The 24,087-nt window shown below is 44.3% G+C and overlaps 1 protein-coding gene across 1 annotated transcript; it reads right to left on the bottom strand.

Moving 5' to 3' along the window:
- Positions 1–736: 736 nt before the first annotated feature.
- LCMT1 (leucine carboxyl methyltransferase 1) lies at positions 737–24,087 on the bottom strand. Its single transcript, XM_072120077.1, has 11 exons — positions 23,938–24,087; positions 23,224–23,315; positions 17,232–17,353; positions 15,228–15,304; positions 14,334–14,395; positions 11,266–11,368; positions 9,839–9,959; positions 8,839–8,940; positions 4,907–4,998; positions 2,634–2,731; positions 737–960 (listed from the first exon to the last, which is right to left on the bottom strand). The coding sequence occupies exons 1-11, from the start codon at positions 24,018–24,020 to the stop codon at positions 938–940; spliced, it is 975 nt and encodes a 324-aa protein (XP_071976178.1). The 5' UTR covers positions 24,021–24,087; the 3' UTR covers positions 737–937.

Genomic DNA, 24,087 nt, shown 5'->3' with positions numbered 1-24,087 from the left:
TATACTATGGGCCCACTCAATAGCTATTAAGGTGCAGATTTTTGGATTCCCAAGTGTTGGGGGTGTCACTTAATATAATGCGAGGATTAGGCAGACTTCCGTCTATACATCTACTATGCCAGGGGTGTCCATCTCTCTGCTTAACCCCACGTTGGGTTGTGGTATCTCTCATTATCTACATTGGGAGCCATGTTTGCAGTAAGCCCCAGTGGCCACTATCCTATGGGCGGAGCCCTCTTCATGTTTTATCTATAGCATTGCACCCACACGCAATAATTAACAGCCTAAACCTAAAAAATCTTACAGGGGAGCGGACTTGACTCCTTATGGAATCATTCACCATAAACAAAATTGGATCCAAGCTCAGAAAAGATGTTATTTCAGAAGCAGCGCCACCGCTATCCAGAGGCCATGTAGGGTACTGCAGCCCACTCTCATTGAATGGCCTGTGGCTGTTATACAAATAATTACCCAAGGGGGGCGCCGTTTCTGGAAAAACAAATATTTTCGTTAGTGTGGCCTCACCCCGCCCCTTAGCTGCAATAACATTTAGCATGAAGATCCTCCGCCAGACAAGTGTAAAAATAACACTTCAGCAATTCCAAACCTTCAAACCTTGTACCGTGCGACATTTCCTCGTCATAAAAAAAGAGAGACGTAAACAAGAAAACAAAGAGTGAAGTCCGCAGCGGGCAGACACGGGGCACCGCCACTTAACCCCTCAATGTACAAACCATTCAAAGAGTCGTCATTTATTTAAAATGCCACAAAACACCAGTGCAGTCAGTGCAGCCCCAAGGCGAACCACGAAAACGGGGATCGGGCGATCAGGTGTCCTCCGTAAGAGGTGCGTGTCCTCCAGGGATGGAGACTTTACCAAGAGCTTAGATCATGCATCCAGGATCCATCGCTGCAGCATCCATGCCCCGTGATGTGGTCAAAACGTGATTTCTGCAAGACCTGGGGAGTAAATGGGAAGAATAATATACCAGCTGTAGAGGTGTACGCCCAAAATGGTGTGCGCTGCCTATAGATTGTGGGTTACTTCCCATCCTATTGCTGGTTAGTCTCTTGAACTCTGCGGAGAGGCTACGCTCCTTCTGAAGAGCTCCCTCTCCCCTCTCGCAGCATAGTCTCAGACAGACAAATTTCAGCTGCATCCCCCTTCTTCAGGCCATCCATTAACAATAGGATGTAAAGGATATAATCTGGGGAAAAATAGGGTGCAGGCAGAAGAGAGCGTGTAGGCAAGGAAAGGGGTGCACACTTTGCAGCTGTAACTCTCCATTCCTCCATGGTGTCTGTCAGATCTAAAGTGTCTCCTAAATTAGTGCTTAAAGAGGACCGGTCACCAGATTTTGACCCCCTAAGTAACAATGCCTGCTGATAAAAGGGTTATAAGACCTCCCCATATCACCTAGTGCTAGTGGAGCCCTGTACCTTAATTACAGACGTTTTCTGATTTGCAAGTTAGTTTTTCTGACTCATCTCTGGTATCTGTGACTCTTCTCTCTCTCAGGCTGGCAGTGAGCCACGTCCCATTATTGTGATTGACGGCTCTGTGTCTCCTCTAATCCCTGCTCTGCCTCCTTGTACTTAAGGACCATCTACTAATATTCAACTACAGACATATAAAGATGGGAAATATTGTGTAAATTTTTTTACATGGTACCTATGCCCAGAGTGACATCATTGCAGGTTCTTTAGCCTTCTAATAAAAGCAAACTGTACACCATGCATGTGACCACATGAAGTCACGGCAGCCTCCATGGAAGATGAGGAGTGGTAGAAATACATGGAGGCTGCTGTGACTTCATGCCGTCAGATACAATAGTTTGGGGCAATAGTTTGTCATTGTTAAGAGGCTAAAGAACCTGATCACCTGGACTCTGGTCACCTGACATGAACTGCGACCAGTAAGGAGGCATAAGGCATGAAGAGGATTAGATGGGAGGGGCCTGGCCAGCAGGACAACCCACCCCTGATGCCAGCGAAACAATTAGCTAAAAGAAGGGGGGCCGTCAGTTAATAGAGCTCTATGGGAAAATGTCACTGGCTGTATGTGTGCAAATGTGGTGACAGGTTCCCTTTAAAGGGGTTGTCCGAACTTAGGAAGATCAATGGGGGTCCAACTGCTAGGACCTCCACAATTACCAAAACGGGACCCCCAGTGATCCACAGGACGGAGGTCCAGCTCTCACTAGTGGATAAAGCACAGGATGAGCTGATGCTCCATTCCAATTCTATAGGATTGGTCAGAGAGGCCAAGCTCAGCACTCAGCATACATTCGCTACCTACCACACAAATCAATGCAGAGATAATTTGTATGGATATGCAAATCAGATTTCAGGTGCAAGTGGGGCTGCTGACATTTTTAGCCTCCATCGTGGAAGAAGATTTGCCGATTTGGTCCCGCCCCCACTGCACTTTATAGCCGATTTACATATCCAGGAAAATATAATTATCCATTCATTGCTTTATGGATTTGTTGTTTCATCTCCTCCTGGCAGCCCCTGCACAGCACAGGTATAGATTTGTGTCCCGATAACCTGAACCTACACAATCTTCTCACCTATATACATCTTACATGAGATATAGAGAATCAATGAGGGGAACAATGAGGCGCTCATACCTAGATTTCGGGAATCCTTAGATCCCCAGCTGATGCAATAATGGAGGAGGAGTTGTTCCAATAATTCCTTCTCATCCAGGAATTCCAGCTTCTCGATCCTATGGATAACAGAGCAGTTATATCCATACACACATAATATATATATATATATATATACACACACACACACACATACATCCCCTTCCCCATCACCCCCATATATACACATACATCCCCGTCACCCCCATATATATATATACACATACATCCCCTTCCCCGTCACCCCCATATATATATATATATACACATACATCCCCTTCCCCGTCACCCCCATATATATATATATATATATATATATATATATATATATATATACACACATACATCCCCTTCCCCGTCACCCCCATATATACACATACATCCCCGTCACCCCCATATATATATACATATACATCCCCTTCCCCGTCACCCCCATATATACACATACATCCCCTTCACCCCCATATATATATACACATACATCCCCTTCCCCGTCACCCCCATATATACACATACATCCCCGTCACCCCCATATATATATATATATATATATATATATATATATATATATATATATATATATATATACACATACATCCCCTTCCCCGTCACCCCCATATATACACACATACATCCCCGTCACCCCCATATATACACATACATCCCCGTCACCCCATATATATATACACATACATCCCCTTCCCCGTCACCCCCATATATACACACATACATCCCCGTCACCCCCATATATATATACACATACATCCCCTTCCCCGTCACCCCCATATATACACATACATCCCCGTCACCCCCATACATACACATACATCCCCGTCACCCCCATATATACACATACATCCCCTATCAGTATCTCGGGCCCTTGGCCGGACGCCGCTTTCATTTCCCTCCGCCGTTTCATTGCGGTTTTATTTTACTGCATTTATGGCACTTTTAGTGTTTATGACACACGTGATGTTGATCATCAGACGTGGATTATGTTTATTTTTGGTGTTCTCTCCGCTTTTATGTGCGCTATTATTTTAACGGTGGATGGTTTTATAGCCGGTGAGAAAAGGCTACGGAGTCCATGTGCGATCAAAAAAAGGCTGGAAATACACAGGTATTCCTACGGAGGACTCTACACACCTGCATGCTCGGCCTAGAGGGAATGGGAAATACCTTGCATCATCATGTTAGATCCATCTCACCTTTACACTTGTCATAGGAGTGACCAGGTAAGTACCTTCACCACCAGCCCCCTAAACTTTAGATGATGAGCCAGTCCCTCCGAGTCTAACGTGTATGGTCACCCAAAGACATGAGGCTTATTACTGCCCAGACCTGGGTATCTACAGATCAATCCCCCCAGTTACTGGAGTTATCCCTCTCCAGCCTCCCGCATACACATGCATGCTCAGCCATGAGTGCATGTGTAATTAATGGAGAAAGCCACTACCAGACATTGCAGGTAGCAGCTCCGAATGAAACATAATGGGGCTCATTTACTAAGGGTCCGAACGCCACACTTTTGTCGAGTTTCCCGAATATTTCCGGTCTGCAGCGAATTGCCCCGGGATTTTGGCGCACGCGATAGGATTGTGGCGCATCGGCGGCAGCTTGCACGCGACAGAGATCAGGGGCCGTGGTCGATGAACAACCCGACGGATTCAGAAAAACCGCGGAATTTAAAAAGAATTTGTGTCGCAAGATCACGCACTCACATGCACCGGGATGAAGAAGGTGAACTCCGGCGGACCTCAGCACAGCAGCGACACCTGCTGGATATCGGGCACACGACCTTATTGAATCCCGGCAGACCCGAATCACCGTCGGACAACGTGCCGCAGAATCGCAACTGGAGCGGGTAAGTAAATGTGCCCCAATGATCGGGCAGATGAGTTTCAATTTGCCCAATCCTTATGTAACCCCCATTTCTACAAGCGGGACCCCATTCCCCATAGACTACATGTTTATTTTTTAAAAAAGCCATCCCAGCCCGGCTCCTAATTTATTCCAACTCTCGGACAACCCCTATAAATCCTGATTACAAATATCAGACTTTTAGGGATCTGCAGGGATTGCTTGTAGAACAAATGTTAACATATATGTCTGCAAAGGAGCTGGAACGGTATCCAAGATGGCGTGTTTATTGAATGGGTATATGAAAATCGGAATAAGGAAGCAAAATTGTGTGTGGTCCCCACATGTAGTAATGGGTGGTACTGGTACCATATACACAGGGAGAAATCACTCACCGCATAACATCAGCTCGCGGGAGACTATCATACACCTTCATCATGTCCTGGGCATCGGCCGCCTCCCAGCCATTAGACAGTAAGCGCTCCATCTGCAAAAGGAAGTCACAAAAAAGTCAAACCTCTCCTATAGGACTGACCGACCTTCTAGAGTACACGGGGCCACCGGAGCCATCAGAAGATATGGATCCAGCATGTCGGAATTCAAGGAGCCATTGGCAGAAGACTCTGGTCTAGGTAAGAGATGTATATCTGTATGGCCGCATCCTATGACCAGGAGTAAGGGGGCGGCAAACTGGGCATTTACCCAGGGCCCCCTATACTAAAGGGGTCCCCTGCTTGTGGACTTTTGTGGGCAGAGGATGTATTGCTCCTTTAATACCCCTTGGTTCTATCTAGCCTGTTGTCTACTCATCATCTATTATCTATCCAGTATCAATCGATCTTCTATCTCTCATATCCATCTCTCCTCTATCATCTACTTTATATTTCTGCATCTATAAATCTCTATCATCTTTCATATTAATCTTCTATCATCTGTCTCTCTCCTATATATTTCTCCTACAGCCCCATATTACAGATACTTACCCAATACTATGTGTAACTACAAGTGTTATTATAGAGCAGGGCTAGAGGAGCCTCTTACTGACTGCGACTGTTCACAAAATAGTTTTATTTTGGGGCCCCATTTAGTTTCGCCCAGGGCCCCACTTTGTCCCTGCATATGAGGAGGCACAGGTATCTGCACTTCATTCCTGCTTAGTGTCACAAGTTACAGATATCTTATCACATGAAGTACAATGGACTTAATAAAAGGTTGTCCAGCGGCTAATTGATCCACACGTCGAACGCAGCAAAATAAACTTGTGCGAATAGAGGTCAGTGACATCGATAGGAGAAGTTATCAATGATTCATCAGGAATTCAATGACAAAGGTATCCGAGCTGACAATACACATTACAGCAATAGTCACCCCCAAACCAGATCCTAACCCAAGTCATACACATTCATTGTATTCTCAGTAGTATATATATGTGTACATAGGGAGCAGTATTATAGTAGATATATTCTTGTACATAGGGGGCAGTATTATAGTAGTTATATTCTTGTACATAGGGGGCAGTATTATAGTAGTTATATTCCTGTACATAGGGGGCAGTATTATAGTAGTTATATACTTGTACATAGGGGGCGGTATTATAGTAGTTATATTCTTGTACATAGGAGGCAGTATTATAGTAGTTATATTCTTGTACATAGGGGGCGGTATTATAGTAGTTATATTCTTGTACATAGGGGGCGGTATTATAGTAGTTATATTCTTGTACATAGGAGGCGGTATTATAGTAGTTATATTCTTGTACATAGGAGGCGGTATTATAGTAGTTATATTCTTGTACATAGGGGGCGGTATTATAGTAGTTATATTCTTGTACATAGGAGGCAGTATTATAGTAGTTATATTCTTGTACATAGGGGGCAGTATTATAGTAGTTATATTCCTGTACATAGGGGGCAGTATTATAGTAGTTATATTCCTGTACATAGGGGGCAGTATTATAGTAGTTATATTCTTGTACATAGGGGGCGGTATTATAGTAGTTATATTCTTGTACATAGGAGGCAGTATTATAGTAGTTATATTCTTGTACATAGGAGGCAGTATTATAGTAGTTATATTCTTGTACATAGGAGGCAGTATTATAGTAGTTATATTCTTGTACATAGGGGCAGTATTATAGTAGTTATATTCTTGTACATAGGGGGCGGTATTATAGTAGTTATATTCTTGTACATAGGAGGCAGTAATATAGTAGTTATATTCTTGTACATAGGGGGCGGTATTATAGTAGTTATATTCCTGTACATAGGAGGCAGTAATATAGTAGTTATATTCTTGTAAATAGGGGTAGTATTATAGTAGTTATATTCTTGTACATAGGAGGCAGTATTATAGTAGTTATATTCTTGTACATAGGGGGCAGTATTATAGTAGTTATATTCCTGTACATAGGTGGCAGTATTATAGTAGTTATATTCCTGTACATAGGGGGCAGTATTATAGTAGTTATATTCTTGTACATAGGGGGCAGTATTATAGTAGCTATATTCTTGTACATAGGGGGCAGTATTATAGTAGCTATATTCTTGTACATAGGGGGCAGTATTATAGTAGTTATATTCCTGTACATAGGGGGCAGTATTATAGTAGTTATATTCCTGTACATAGGGGGCAGTATTATAGTAGTTATATTCCTGTACATAGGGGGCAGTATTATAGTAGTTATATTCCTGTACATAGGAGGCAGTATTATAGTAGTTATATTCCTGTACATAGGAGGCAGTATTATAGTAGTTATATTCTTGTACATAGGGGGCAGTATTATAGTAGTTATATTCTTGTACATAGGGGGCAGTATTATAGTAGTTATATTCCTGTACATAGGGGGCAGTATTATAGTAGTTATATTCTTGTACATAGGGAGCAGTATTATAGTCGTTATATTCTTGTACATAGGAGGCAGTATTATAGTAGTTATATTCTTGTACATAGGGGGCGGTATTATAGTAGTTATATTCTTGTACATAGGAGGCAGTAATATAGTAGTTATATTCCTGTACATAGGGGGCAGTATTATAGTAGTTATATTCTTGTACATAGGGGGCAGTATTATAGTAGTTATATTCTTGTACATAGGGGGCAGTATTATAGTAGTTATATTCCTGTACATAGGGGGCAGTATTATAGTAGTTATATTCCTGTACATAGGGGGCAGTATTATAGTAGTTATATTCTTGTACATACGGGGCAGTATTATAGTACTGTAGTTATATTCTTGTACATAGGGGACAGTATTATAGTAGTTATATTCTTGTACATAGGGGGGCAGTATTATAGTAGTTATATTCCTGTACATAGGGGGCAGTATTATAGTAGTTATATTCCTGTACATAGGGGGCAGTATTATAGTAGTTATATTCCTGTACATAGGAGGCAGTATTATAGTAGTTATATTCCTGTACATAGGAGGCAGTATTATAGTAGTTATATTCTTGTACATAGGGGGCAGTATTATAGTAGTTATATTCTTGTACATAGGGGGCAGTATTATAGTAGTTATATTCCTGTACATAGGGGGCAGTATTATAGTAGTTATATTCTTGTACATAGGGAGCAGTATTATAGTCGTTATATTCTTGTACATAGGAGGCAGTATTATAGTAGTTATATTCTTGTACATAGGGGGCGGTATTATAGTAGTTATATTCTTGTACATAGGAGGCAGTAATATAGTAGTTATATTCCTGTACATAGGGGGCAGTATTATAGTAGTTATATTCTTGTACATAGGGGGCAGTATTATAGTAGTTATATTCTTGTACATAGGGGGCAGTATTATAGTAGTTATATTCCTGTACATAGGGGGCAGTATTATAGTAGTTATATTCCTGTACATAGGGGGCAGTATTATAGTAGTTATATTCTTGTACATACGGGGCAGTATTATAGTACTGTAGTTATATTCTTGTACATAGGGGACAGTATTATAGTAGTTATATTCTTGTACATAGGGGGGCAGTATTATAGTAGTTATATTCCTGTACATAGGGGGCAGTATTATAGTAGTTATATTCCTGTGCATAGGGGGCTGCATTATAGTAGTTATTTATTTTGACAGTATTATAGCTTTAATATTTTAGATATTTTGTATTGGGAGTCAGTATTATGGTAGTTGTATAATAGTAGTGTAAGTTTATCTCGTTATGTAAGAATGATGCACTGTATAGTATAGATAGTACAGATGAGGAGGAGTCCCAACAGATCGATACTAATCATTGCCTCTATGGTCCATTTACAGCCGCAGGGTACATAGAAAACACATTAGTGGTATAGTGTGACAGATAACATTGTATAACGGGCAGCTCCTGACCTGTGACTGCAGCGATCGGCAGGCCTCTACCCCCGCCAGGTTACACTGCCTCCTCTGCAGGTTCTCTACCATAATCTGTCCAAAGCGATCCGCCATGTTCACCTGTGAAAACCAGAACAGAGGTTGAAGGACGTTTCCTGATCACCAACTCCCTCCATAAGTGAACAAATAATAGGAGACTGTTCACAGCTTGTAAACCGGACTTGGGTTGTGTCAGTCCCGGCCGGGTGGAAGTTTATGGGAAAATCTGGTAACACGATGTCCTCAAGTCGTCTCATTACAATATTTCACGACTTGCAGGGGACACAGTGGCCAAATATCTGCACCTGTTTATCACACGAAATTATGGAAGTCACAAAAACTTTACTGACACATTGATCTGCCAACACCATTGTCACACATGGGTGCTGGAAATACACAACATGTAAGGTGGGGTCCCCTAATAAATCACAGTATGATTGGACTCAGTGGTTCTGACCCACAATACATAGCGAAAACTATTCTGATGTCCAATATTAGGCACCAGCACAGTCTGTGGAAGGAAGGCAGCAATATCCAACAGTATAGGGATTACCAAATATATAATATATCCTCACACTGCTGTGCCTCATCCTCTGCAAGTGACCACTGTAGTCCTCGACCAGAATCCTCCCACAGCTTTTACTGATAAGGGAGATACTGTGAAGCAGTACAATGCAGAGAGCTAAGAGCAAAGCAGTGTGAGGACACACCCCAGGGAACTTCCTGGCTTATAAATTCATATATCACAGTCCTGCTGCTACTACTAACAAAGTACACAAAGGTACGATAACACATCTCTCCAGGGAGAATACCCAACGCTGCCTGCAGAGAGCACAGCAGTGTGAGCATAAGCCCCTAGCACATTCCTAGAATAGAATCCGTTTTTCACAGTCCTGCTGCTACTAACATACACATAATGTATGATTACACACATCTACAGGGACAAAACCTACCTGCAGGATTGCAAGGACAACCTTACCTGTTCATAGTTTATAAACATGGCGGTGGAGAACGTGTCTGCGGCCCACTTCACCAAACTTCCAGACTGCTCGGGAGTCATATAAACCAGCACACACTCAGCCACGAGGAGAGTCGGAAGCCTGGGATTAGAGAAGGAGGTCAGAATGGGTCCAACCATTAGTGACCTGGGCAACCAGGTCGTGTCAGACTAGAGTCACATTACACTGGACATAGCTTAAAGGGGTTGTATATATCCAGAGTACTGCATATACACTGGAAAAGGGATAACTAGCTGACTGATGGGAGTTTGACCACTGAGATTACAAGAAGGGGGTCCCAATCGTCTAAACGAGTGGGGATCCCAAGAAGGGGGTCCCATTCGTCTGAACGAGTGGGGATCCCAAGAAGGGGGTCCCATTCGTCTGAACGAGTGGGGATCCCAAGAAGGGGGTCCCATTCGTCTGAACGAGTGGGGATCCCAAGAAGGGGGTCCCATTCGTCTGAACGAGTGGGGATCCCAAGAAGGGGGTCCCATTCGTCTGAACGAGTGGGGATCCCAAGAAGGGGGTCCCATTCGTCTGAACGAGTGGGGATCCCAAGAAGGGGGTCCCATTCGTCTGAACGAGTGGGGATCCCAAGAAGGGGGTCCCATTCGTCTGAACGAGTGGGGATCCCAAGAAGGGGGTCCCATTCGTCTGAACGAGTGGGGATCCCAAGAAGGGGGTCCCATTCGTCTGAACGAGTGGGGATCCCAAGAAGGGGGTCCCATTCGTCTGAACGAGTGGGGATCCCAAGAAGGGGGTCCCATTCGTCTGAACGAGTGGGGATCCCAAGAAGGGGGTCCCATTCGTCTGAACGAGTGGGGATCCCAAGAAGGGGGTCCCATTCGTCTGAACGAGTGGGGATCCCAAGAAGGGGGTCCCATTCGTCTGAACCAGTGGTAATCACAAGAAGGGGGTCCCATTCGTCTGAACCAGTGGTAATCACAAGAAGGGGGTTCCCATTAGTCTGAACCAGTGGTAATCACAAGAAGGGGGTTCCCATTAGTCTGAACCAGTGGTAATCACAAGAAGGGGGTTCCCATTAGTCTAAACCAGTGGTAATCACAAGAAGGGGGTCCAATTTCTCTGCATTAGGGGGATTACAAGAAGCGTCTCGAATCAAGCTAAGCATGCGCCATGATTCACCGACTATGGGATTGCTAGAGATAGATAAACCCTGTGCTCCCCTACCTCTAGCAGTGCCATTGAGAATGAACCTTCTACAAGCACCTCAAGAACAAGCCCATTATCATCAAGGTAATGCCCCTATACATCCCCACCTAAAGGATACATAGCCATACAATGACACCCAGAAATGTTGATGTCAATTTAAAAAAAAAAAAAAGTATAACGTTACAGTGCACGGTATTAGATCCAATGTATTGAAGTCAAACAGACACCTTACTGTGGGTCCAGGCCAAATTTCTTCAACTTTTCCTCCATGTCCTTTAGGTTTCTCAGGTCTGCGCCTATTATGGAGAAATGAGTAGAGTCCAGGCTGTGAGAATCTATGGGAGAAGTCAGACAAATATAATTTTACAAGCGTCTGGAGAAGCTTATACAAATATTACAAGGTGCTGGGAGAAGAACAGAGACAAACAATCAGCCTCAATCACATCCACAGGTCTGGACGGAGACTACACAGGGGAAAGTTCTTACCAATCACTAAATCAATGCTGTAATGAACACTAACAAATGGGATAGGGCCTAACTTGCTGATCAGTGACGAGCAACAAGACCTCATCACTGAAACCCCCCACAGATGATGAAAAAAAGAGAGGTCCGATGGGGTCCCACGTCCCTCCGTCGGGTCCCACGTCCCTCCGTCGGGTCCCACGTCCCTCCGTCGGGTCCCACGTCCCTCCGTCGGGTCCCACGTCCCTCCTGAGATTAATGGAGCAGGACAGTCATGCGCAGCCGTCTGCTCCATTAGTCTGATGGAGCGACGAGGGGTCCGACGGATGTACGCTAGACCCCATTGGACCCCTCTTTTTCGTGATTTGTGGGGGTCTCATGACTGAGACTCCACTGAACAGCAAGTTTGGTCCCATCCGTGGACAGGGCCTAACTTTTGTTCATGGGAAAACTCCTTTAAGATGTGGGTGTTATGAATGGGAAAACGGGAAGAGGTCACCTCCATTTATGGGGACATGATGGCTTTTCTTTAATAATCTCTAACACATCTCCCCTTTTTCTCTTGCATCTCCCATCCCCTTTAATGACTTGGGCCATTCTAAGGAAAAGCATATAACCAGATAAGGTCCAGCCGCAGCAGAGCACCCGCTGTAATCCTAGCTTTCTGTACTTAAAACCCAAGGGGGTGGTATCATAGCGGACAAAGTGCACACACTCTGCAACAGTTTGCACCTTTCCCCTTGATGTAAGGTTTTATGATGTGTCAATTTAGGAAGATAAATAAAAGGTAAATTGTGTGTTTTACGAGTCGTAATAATCATTCTGGAATGAAATGGTAAGAGTGAAAACACGGATCAGATATGGAATTTACCAGCGAGGCAGGAGCTGACCCGGGCTTATAGGTTCATGCAAGTGTCTGCAGGGTTAATGGAAATGGGATAAGTGTCTGACTCTGGGGGACCCCCGGTGATCACGTCTCCTACGTGACTAGAGATCAGCTTGACCTGCTGCATTCCTATAGAAGTGAATGGGGATCAAGTGACCAGAGCTCTATAGGGGAACCTTTGGCCACTACTTTATCCTCATCACTGGGGGTCCCAGCAGTCAGACCCCCAGAGCTCACTATGTAACAATGAATAAAGCTTATTATCACTTACCTGTAGTTCTTCAATACAGAGGGTGAGAACTGTGGACCCTGCTGTTCTGAAGCCAAATATAGATCACAGGCCACATTACCCCTTATCTACCCAGTGAGGACACCTGAGAGATAGCGCCGGGTCCTGATAGCTCATCATTACTATCTGTGTAGAATCCAGTAATTGGGAATGTATTATACTTTATCTCATGTACACACTATATCTGATGGGCCGCCACACAAATGGGAATATCAAAGGCTTAGCCTGCAAAAAGTGGAAGATCTAAGAGCGTGGCAAACCACCTACAGCTCATCACAAGCCTATCTGTATTCTGTGACAGAGGGTCTGACCTCTAAGGTCCACTCTCAGGACCATTGGGTTCCCTTTAGCACCTGTTGGTTTTTCTCCAGTTTACAGGGTCATGTCATAATAGAAACTTAATATCTATCATCCGCATAAAGAGTAAGATAGCCGAGTGTGATCCACCTCCGATCATAGGGGAAGGGGTGGGCAGGGACACATACCTGGTCTCCGCTCCACTCACATCTATGGAACTTCTACAATAGCCATTCTATACACGGAGTGAATAGATCAGAGGGCAAGAATAAAAACCTGCGCTCGATTTGTTATGGCAAAGATGTCCGAGTGGTCGGACCCCCAGGATTCATACATTAATCACAACCAGAGCCATAAGAATAAATGGGGCTCATTATACTGAACTACATGGGAGAGATAAAGGAAATCTACTATCAAAGCATGGATAACCAGGGGCATTACTCATAGATCCAGGCACCGTGACTGTGGGAATATTCTTATATTTGTTATCCATGGTCTCCTTCCTTCTAAAAGCTTTTAAAATTATGATAATGAGCCAGATGGGCTATGGGGGTTTTACCAGAGCCCCTCCATGGCTGTTACAGTGTTGAGGGAGTAGGAGGAAAGGGAAACATTGTTACAACCTGTGAAGCTACAGCACAGAGGAGCTCTGGTACCACTACCAGAGCCCTTCAGGCTCATTAGAATAATTCTAAAAGTTGATATTACAAGCAAGGAGGCCATGGATAACAAATATAAAAAGATTACCACAGTCCCGGTGCCTGGATCTATGTGTAAGTGTCCCTGGTTTATCATGATGGATTTTGAAAATAGATTTCCTTTAGGAAATCCGTCTCCATCTTGAGAAAGCAAGGTTTAATCACCGGAGGCGACAGGGCTTTTTTATTTTACTATGAGAACTGTCAATCTGTGGAATAGCCTGCCTCAGGCGCTGGTCACAGCAGGGACAGCAGAGAGCTTCAAGAAGGGTCTAGATGCCTTTTTACACCTAAATAACATTGATTCTATTATATAGAATTGTTTCCCCTAAATCCTTTCCTCATCCAATCCCTTCCCTTCCTTGGTTGAACTTGATGGACATGCGTCTTTTTTCGACCGTATAAACTATGATACTAAATCACATGAAGTCCGATATGGTTGACAATTAGAGTGGTTATAGTTAGGTGGCCACATTCGAATGAAGTTCCTGGGGCACACTGGGATTATGTCACAAAGGATCCATGAGGCAATGTCACTTTCCACAAAATATGAATATTAACTTATGTCACGATTGTTCAGGCAGCAGCAGGCCCAGTGCCAGTATTTCTGGCACCATCAGTGAGACCATGGTGCACCCCGAAACCACTCCATAGACCCCCAGGCTCACCTATAAGCAGTGACTCTCCAGAATGGGATTCCATTATTGGTTTGGACAGCGGAGGTTTTGACCTAATAAACATAAAGTTAATATTTAAACGTAAGAAAATGAGAAAATCTCCAGTTTTACAAGTTGGATAAAGACTTGAACTAAGTTATTACAGGCGGCTGTGGTGAAATAAGACTGAACCATGCCAGGAAACATTGTGGTTATGTAACAGCGAGCAAATAATCATCCTGAATACTGCAAAATAACCTGAGCGCCGGGACTTGTACCAGAGCATGACGCGGCTTAACCACCATGCAGGGAGGACCGGCTTGTCACACAGTCGGCCATTGATTTGCTAACAATCTAATTGAGTTGTCTGCAGTGTTTTAGTTAGCTATAGGTACACCTAGGTCTCCCCAGAGTACCCCCATAACTTAAAGGGCCTGAGCTGCAATAACAAGCACATACACTATACAATATAGCCAGAAATCAGCAGACTGGATCTACTATGAATCACCTGCAGCTCTCTAAAAGGGTTGCCCGATGAATGAAAAACATGGCTGCCTTCTTCCAAAAAGAGTCTGTCCACAGGATCAGGAATTAGCGGCTCATTTCTAGGACTGACCATTGTGATTTCCCAGCAACAACAAGAACTGGGGTCTACAAATAGGAAAATCCATGCACATATAGAAAACAGGTTAAGTACAAACTTCTTATATGTGAAAAGGAAGATCTCTGTGTTCACACAATTCTCCTGTGACTACAGAATTTCTTTTAGACCCACCCCCACTCCTCCAGGGATCACATGGACTAGAACCATTTGGTGTGAATTATCATATAATTCAGATCAAGCAGCATGACAGGTGGATATTCTCCCTTCTCCCAAGCCATGAGAATGCACATCCATGGACTTACTTGATGTTATATAGTTTCCTAGAGACTATGGAGGGGAAGTCCACTTCAAAATACTTCTTTGGGAGAATATTTTCATCCTGCAAAAAAAAAATAATAATAATAAATAAAATAAAATGACTATAAAATCATGTAAAAGTGTCATGGAATATCATGAATAGTATCATGGTAGATGCAGGGGACGGGCTAGACATAACCTTTAGGCATGGCTGTAAAGGCATGCTGGGAGTTGTAGTTGCAAATCAGCCAGAGATCACTCAGTTTATAATGAATAGTAGAGAACATGTATACCTGGAGTCTCCATGAACCTCATGACAGGTGAAGTAGATTTTTGGATCTCTGAAGAAAATGATAGGTGCATCGCTGCACGATATTGAGTCACCATATTCATAGATATTCCTCCAGCTTAAAGGGAATCTGTCAGCTGGTGTGACCATACAGACCACAGCCAGTGTTAGGTACTGTACCTGAATAGATGTGTAATCGGACCTTTGTATGAGCTGCAGCAGGGATGTGAAATATAGATTTATATTCTAGGATTGTAGCTTTTCCAAAGCCACACACTGCTGTGCTCGGTGCTCTCTGCAACCAGTGTTAGGTATTATCCCTGGAGAGATGTATAATCAGACCTTTGTGTATGTTGTTAGTAGCAGCAGGACTGTCAAATCTGGTATTTCTATTCTCCTATGCTCTATCTGGCTGTATCAGGCTTCTGGTCATGGAGAAGTTCAATGCTAAGAGCTCACAGCTAAGAGTGATAGGCGATGCCACCAGTGCACTAAATATATACACACTTTTGACTTAAAGATATGATTATAGAAGAGGTACCCATATAGATCTGCTCTATCCATCAGACATTAGATGAGTAATATAGTAATGTGTATCTAGAGGACGCTCACCCTGCTTCACCTTCACAGTTTAGCACATTGAACATTTCAGCTGAGCGCCCTCCAGTGGTGAAAGGTAGAATACATTATGGATTTGTATACATTGCCGTTACCTTATGTCATATTGTTGAAGGTTACTGTCTCCAGTATGAGAAGCGCTATATTATATGTATAATGTCCCAAATAGAGCCACGTACAATACACTAAACGTTTATGGGAACGCAGTGGACGAGCCGCAGTGAGATTATCAGTGGGGACTGTGATTTTCAGAAATCGGAAGCCACCACTTTACTGGCGCTTTAATCACCCTCAGATCATTGCGCTGCTCACTGACAGGTCTCAGCGTTTATCAGATCAAATGATCAGATTGTAAATCTGTAGCTGTAAGAAGATCCTGATACGGCTCCTGCCTCATAAGCCTGATAAGAGGGTGATAACAAAGTCATTGTCATGATCATAAAGATCACTCACCTCCACTACAAGTGCCAGCAGGCAACAACGAGGGTGGCACTGAATACATTTTTGAGGAGTAAAAATCCCCAGAGTAAGGCAGACCTTGCATAGCTAAAGTGTATGGTCAGAGGTGGTTCAGAATAACAAACATGGCTGCTTGAATCCAAAAAGAGCACGACGCCTATCCACAAGTGATGAATGTAGTATTTGTGATCATTCACATCAAAATAAACTTTGCTTATGAGCCTGAGGAGCTACCCTAGCCCCTGTGTGATCTGCCTTTACAGGCTGTTACACTGTCTCACCCCCGTCCTGCTCCCTCAGCACTTACGCAGTGAGCATTCCCTGCTCTAATCTCAGTGCTGAGGAAGCAGGGAGGAGGGCGAGACTGTGTAACAGCCTGCAAATCAGATCACAGAGGGGCTTGGGTAGCTCCTCAGGATCATTAGCATAATTTCAAAAGTTGATTTTAGAAGGAAGGAGACCATGGGTAACAAATATAGCAAGATTAACACAGTCAAGACACCTGCATCTATGAATAAGTGTCCCTGGTTTATTATGATGGAGTTTAATGGTAGATTTCCTTAAAGTAGCTGATCCGGTATCAGCAGAGAATGCTGGGAGCTCAGACAGATTGCCCCCTAGGATCTCATGCCCTATTTCATACCTTTAATCTCCAGAACGTTGTGTCCAGCCCGGCCCCCAGACTGATTATCTGACACTGGCACTCTGTCTTCTTGAGGAAGGCATTGAGCAGATGATTGACCCCTTGTACCCGAGCATAGTAACCTGAAAAATGAGAGGAGGGTAAAGAGACTGCACATACTTTACGCTAAAGGCTGAAAGTAGACTCAATTTTTTTTCAAAATAAAATTGAAAGTACAATATATCGATACAATATAAAGATGAGCGAGTCTTATAGTAGGATTCGGTACTGCATTTTTATTGGGGCTGTCAGCAGGAGAATACCCTCTTTAACCCTTAAAGGAAATCTACCACCAGGATCAAGTATTGTAAACCAAGCACACTTGCATGCAGGTGTGTGTCCCCTCTGCCAGTATCCGCTCTTCTTTTAGCTTCTTTAACCCTTGTTTTTACGAAAATAGGTTTTAAAATGTATGCAAATGAGCCTGAGGTGCTCTGGGTTATATAGATGTCAATGGAGCCTGGAGCCCTTCATTTGCATTATTTTTAAAAACCTTTTTATTCATAAAAACAAGGGTATAAGAAGCTTAAAAAAGAGCGGATCCTGACAGTGGGAGCACACACCAGTATGTCAGTGTGCTTCATTTACAATCCTTCATCCTGGTGGTAGATGTCCTTTAAATGTTTGTGATGGGGGGATGTCAAGGAGATATTAATTGTGAATGTATAAGATTGGTTTAACTATAGGGTAATTACAAACTTTGTTTAAATATTTGGCATCCATTGAAGCGTCCAGGCAGCTTTTATGACATCCTGGAGCTTTAACAGCCTGATAACCTCTGAACTGAAGACTGGTCTGTTCAGACCCCAAAGGACATTTGGTCTCCCTACCCCCCCTCTTCTGCATCAGGATTTGGAAACAAAGAACTGTTTAAATATTCCTGGACTCTCCCCCCTCATTACCACTTTGCCCAATCCTGAATGACCCTCTGGACTAATTAATGAATGGGAGGTTCTGAAATCTGAACCAAACTGAGAAGTTATAAAACAATATGAAATCCAAGAATTGGTGTTCACATTTTGGGGGCTGCTTGACAAGCTGAGTGTGTCCCTCATTTCTCCCACCCCCAGGGATCAGGATTTACTTTAAGTTGTAAGTTTCTGTTATTTTTCTCCCTTTTTATTTTATAACTGTTTTGCCGTGTTGTGTGTCCTTTGTAATTCTTTTGTTTTTAATATCTTTTTATGCACTGATCAACTTTTTGTAATTAAAGCTTTTCACTTTAATTTTGGTCCCTGTATGCTCTGCGAACTCATAGCCTTGTGAAGTGTGGTTAGCTGTGTAACTGCTAAAGTGCATGTCTAGTGGTGTGACAAAGTGACTGCTTGAGAGCAAGAATTGATGTAGAGTGGGATACTTATTGGTCCCAGTATAAATGCAATAAGTGGTGGCAGCGGGTCCTGGGGTGCTGGAGCTGTAGGAGGTGTGATTTAGGCTCAATTTGTGTCCTGAGTGAAAGGTGAGCGCAAGTTTGAGCAGGCTAAATTAACCCTTACAGTTGCACCCCACGTCACGTGACGAGGCGGCGGCGTCCTCGCCGTGACAAATTGGTTGGCAGCGGTGGGATGAATTCATTTTTGTCAGAGCATTAAGTGTTGGGATTAAGTAACTAACCCCTGCACTTAAGGACTAGTGGAATCCTTGCGAGGAGTACCCTAGTTTTACACGGACCAAATCAGTGCTGTTCTAAGACACACGTGCAAACAGTTTCCCTTCCCCGTTTTTCTTTTCTATCTTTTATTTGGCAAAGGTTGCACTCAGTGATGGCAACCATCTACAAGAGACAGAGCAAGGAAGCTCTAGTCCACCTCTGTGAGCAGAGAGGTATCGACCCGGCTGACAAGTCCAAAGAGCTGCTGGTTTGTGCTCTGATGGAGCAAGATGCAGAGCAAGGATCTGGCATGGCTCAAGGGAGCCAAGATATGGACATTAATCCTGGAAGAGTTTCCCCTGAGGCTACCCACAGCAGGAGCCCTCAGGTAGGCATGGATGTGTCTCTACAAATGGCCCTACAGCAGCTAGGTGAATGTGATCCTAGCCTGCGCCTGCAGCTTATCCTTCAATTTAATCAGGCGGCCGCAGCGCGAGAGGAGAGAGCAGCGCGAGAGAAGGAGAGAGCGGCCGCAGAGCGAGAGAAGGAGAGAGCGGCCGCAGAGCGAGAGAAGGAGAGAGCGGCCGCAGAGCGAGAGAAGGAGAGAGCGGCCACAGAGCGAGAGAAGGAGAGAGTGGCCGCAGAGCGAGAGGAAAGAGCAGCCGCAGAGAGAGAGGAAAGAGCAGCCGCAGAGCGTGAGCGCCAGGCTGATAGAGAATTCAGGCTGGAAATGGCGCGTATTGAAAGGGGTATCAATTCTGTGCAACCCCAATCCCAGGATGTAGACCCCAAAAGACCTCGTCAAGAACGTTTTCCAGTACTGGACAAGGATGGGGACTTGGACATTTTTCTGCGGTCGTTTGAGAAGACCTGCAGACAATACCATCTGCCCCGTGAGCAGTGGGCACAGTATTTGAGCCCAGGGCTAAGAGGCAAAGCCCTGGAAGTATTTGCTGACCTTCCTCTTGAGCTTGATGAGGACTATGACGCTATAAAAGCTGCTTTGATTAAAAAGTACAACTTAACTCCAGAGGTGTATCGCAAGAAATTCCGGAGTGTAAAGCGAGAAACAACTGAGAGCTACGCTGATACAGTAGGCAACTTACGGACTACCTTTCTACAGTGGACCCGAGGACTTTCTGTCAACAGCCGTGAGGACCTGGAGGATCTCATGATAAAAGATCAGTTTCTGCACATTTGTCCTGTGGATGTACGACAGTTTGTTTGTGACAGGGAGCCTAAAACTGCGGATGAAGCTGCGCAGATTGCAGACTCCTATACTGCCAACCGGATGCCTGAAGCAAAGAGGGAAACATCCCCCCAAAGGTCCACCAGCTGGAAGGAAAAACAAGCCAGGACAACATCACAGCCTTCTGTCTCCAAAGTGGGTGAGAACATTACACTGAGGGAGTCTATAAATCAGGGGGATATGCGCAAATGTTTTATTTGTAACAAAGTGGGTCATCTGAGGTCTGCGTGCCCAGAGAGAGGGGCAACTGTCTACTCTACAGTACCAGTAGTCATGCTGCTTTCTGGTGATATGGACAAGTTACAGCACCATATGCAGACTGTGATAGTGGGTGATAGAGTCACCCAGGGATTAAGAGACTCAGGGGCAAGTTATTCTCTTGTTCGCCCTGAGATTATAAACCCTGAGGACATCATTCCAGAAAAGACTTTGCCTGTGAAGGGGATAACTGGGTGCCATCCAGGAGTGCCCGTTGCCAAGGTTTTTTTGGACTGGGGTTCTGGTAGAGGTATCAGACAAGTGGGAGTGTCACAAGAATTGCCTGTGGATGTATTGTTGGGAAATGATTTGGGAAAAATGACAACTGTGTATGTGCCTGATGTACAACAATCATATGAGAAAATGGGCAGAAGCCCAAGGGGACTGGTCTGGGAGGGAGGACAGGATAGCAAGAGCAAGGCTATGCCTGCTCCAGAACCAGAGGTGTCCCAGTATGAGGAAGCTACGGGGGAGGGGGTGGTGAACGGGCCCCCAGAGATAACCCTGCAGTCAGCAGATATGGTGAAGGGTGTGAGAGGCTGCCAAGATGGAGTCTCTGAATCTGCACATCAAAGCTCTAAGGTCCAGAGTGTGGATCTGGTGGAGGCCATTACTCAAGGAGAGGTACTAGAGCAGACAAGAGGTGTCAAGATGAGTAAGGCTCAGAGCATGAGCCACAAAGATGCCTCTACTCAGACTGGGGAGATGCAGTGTGTCTATGAGCCACAGACAGCGTATACACTAGAACCGGTGCTGAGAGAGGAGACTGGGGAGATGCAGTGTGTCTATGAGCCACAGACAGCGTGTACACTAGAACCAGTGCTGAGAGAGGAGACTGGGGTCCACAGTGAGGTCGGGTTCCCAGTGATGAGTGTTGCCAGTGCAGTTTTGGGGAGCGATCAGAAAGGGGAGCAGGGGCATAGGGACTCTCAGGAGAGCGTTCAGTCAGTGGTCCCACCTAAGCCCTGTAGTATAAATGATAAAGAGAGGGACTCTAATAGCTGTACAGCGGGAAAACCAAAACACAATGTAACTGGGTACAGTAGTCCTACACTTAACTCCATTGGCATTTCATCCAGCAGTGAGAGGGTTAACCATTTCACACTTGGGAGAGGGGACACAGAACTCAGTGTTTCTGCAGCACAAGGCCATAAAGTCAGCAGGGGGTCCCAGCACAGCAGTGTACAAGTGACCAGGGGTGATATTACTTGGCCTTATACACAGGACAAAGGACCAGATGGTTGATGTGCCCAGGTAATCACATCTTATGGGAATGATTTTTATGGTACTGAACTTCTGCAATGTATTATTGGTAATTGGCTTGGGAAAATTTCAAATGGCGTGGGTCATTTCAAATTTGCCCAATCTTGAAAGGGGGAGGTGTCAAGGAGATATTAATTGTGAATGTATAAGATTGGTTTAACTATAGGGTAATTACAAACTTTGTTTAAATATTTGGCATCCATTGAAGCGTCCAGGCAGCTTTTATGACATCCTGGAGCTTTAACAGCCTGATAACCTCTGAACTGAAGACTGGTCTGTTCAGACCCCAAAGGACATTTGGTCTCCCTACCCCCCCTCTTCTGCATCAGGATTTGGAAACAAAGAACTGTTTAAATATTCCTGGACTCTCCCCCCTCATTACCACTTTGCCCAATCCTGAATGACCCTCTGGACTAATTAATGAATGGGAGGTTCTGAAATCTGAACCAAACTGAGAAGTTATAAAACAATATGAAATCCAAGAATTGGTGTTCACATTTTGGGGGCTGCTTGACAAGCTGAGTGTGTCCCTCATTTCTCCCACCCCCAGGGATCAGGATTTACTTTAAGTTGTAAGTTTCTGTTATTTTTCTCCCTTTTTATTTTATAACTGTTTTGCCGTGTTGTGTGTCCTTTGTAATTCTTTTGTTTTTAATATCTTTTTATGCACTGATCAACTTTTTGTAATTAAAGCTTTTCACTTTAATTTTGGTCCCTGTATGCTCTGCGAACTCATAGCCTTGTGAAGTGTGGTTAGCTGTGTAACTGCTAAAGTGCATGTCTAGTGGTGTGACAAAGTGACTGCTTGAGAGCAAGAATTGATGTAGAGTGGGATACTTATTGGTCCCAGTATAAATGCAATAAGTGGTGGCAGCGGGTCTGGGGGGTGCTGGAGCTATATGAGGTGTGATTTAGGCTCAATTTGTGTCCTGAGTGAAAGGTGAGCGCAAGTTTGAGCAGGCTAAATTAACCCGTACAGTTGCACCCCACGTCACGTGACGAGGCGGCGGCGTCCTCGCCGTGACAGGGGACCACAATGGACTAGTTCTGGATACATAAGCAAAGGCCGGTCCATCCAGCAGACTGAAGGAGAAGCAACAATGAACAAGTCTTACCTTTACAGCTCTACCTGACACAAAGGATCACATCAACAATCCATTAATTTGATTTAACCCCCCCCCTCCCCCATTCAATAGGGATGGACTACTAAATCGGTGACTTAAGACAAGTACTAGCATGAATGATGAGGCAGAAGTTACTTTACCCCCTCACTGTCTATGATACTGGAGAATGGGCGCATCCCTCAGTGGTCCCATACAGAATGAATGGAGTCACCTGGTTCTATGCGGGGGTCCACTGTAATCCCAAATGAACCGGGCATCTGGTTGCACACGTGCCATCCCTCTCTATGACGTTGACAGATGGCCGAGCGCAATACTCTGTCAGCACCAAAGAGAGAGAATGGAGCAGCAGCGCACATGTCCGACAATAGGGAATGGGGGTAACTTATTGTGCCTGAACAACCCCTTCAAGGACCCCCTATTCTGGTAAGTTTGTGCAGGGGCTATATGACCCCCCTTATCCAGTCTTGCCTCTATTGATCTCCGGTGCTTTGCGCTCCTTGGCTTGTCTCACAAAATACTGAATATAAGGATCCTTCCAGTACCCAGCGCTGACCGCAAACCTGGAGGGAAGAAGAAGAGAGTTACATGGAGGAGTCATGGAGGAGGAGTTATATATCATAAAGGTCAACAGGGTGTTTCTAAAAATCAGAATTTCATTGGGAGGGGGGAAGGCTTTATCTTACATACAATGTAATATTGGAGCAAAAATGGTAACTACGACCACGTCCATTGATAAATTAATCATAAATAAACTGATTAAAGGGGTCGTCCAACCAATGAATAGTCCTTCTCTCGATTAGACTTTCCACTACACAGGGTCAAAATCATGAGTTTTGGGCACAGTTTGCTTCTTTTACATGTTCTTAAAGGGATTATCCCAGCAGGGTATCCTCCAACCACTAGACTGGGATGTTAAAGGGATGAATGTAATGGCGGCTCACACGTTTCACACCTGCTACAAGATTAAGGGGTATTAGAGGCCAGATCCCTCACAAATTTTCAGCCAGTATCCTCTATCACACAAATAAGAACCTTGAATTTGAAGAAGGTTCTAGAAATGTCCTTGTATGATCACTAATTTACATGTCTATACATTTCTTAAAGGGATTGTCCATTGACAATACAATCAGATACGTCCCCTTTAAGTCCGGTGTCATATGACTCGTTAGTGACAGCTATTACCTCTTACAGACAGAGGCGTCCTCGCACGTCCCCCTCACAGCCTCGTCCGCGGTGTCGGAGTCCTGCCCGGTAGCTCTGGACATGATGTCTCCGCCGCTGCTCTACGAATCTCCGGCACCTTGTTGACGTTTCACATCTGCAAAGCTATTG

Source organism: Engystomops pustulosus, chromosome 8 (genome assembly GCF_040894005.1).
Source record: "Engystomops pustulosus chromosome 8, aEngPut4.maternal, whole genome shotgun sequence".
In the NCBI taxonomy this organism is placed as follows: domain Eukaryota; kingdom Metazoa; phylum Chordata; class Amphibia; order Anura; family Leptodactylidae; genus Engystomops; species Engystomops pustulosus.
This window is presented reverse-complemented; position numbering and strand designations above follow the sequence as displayed.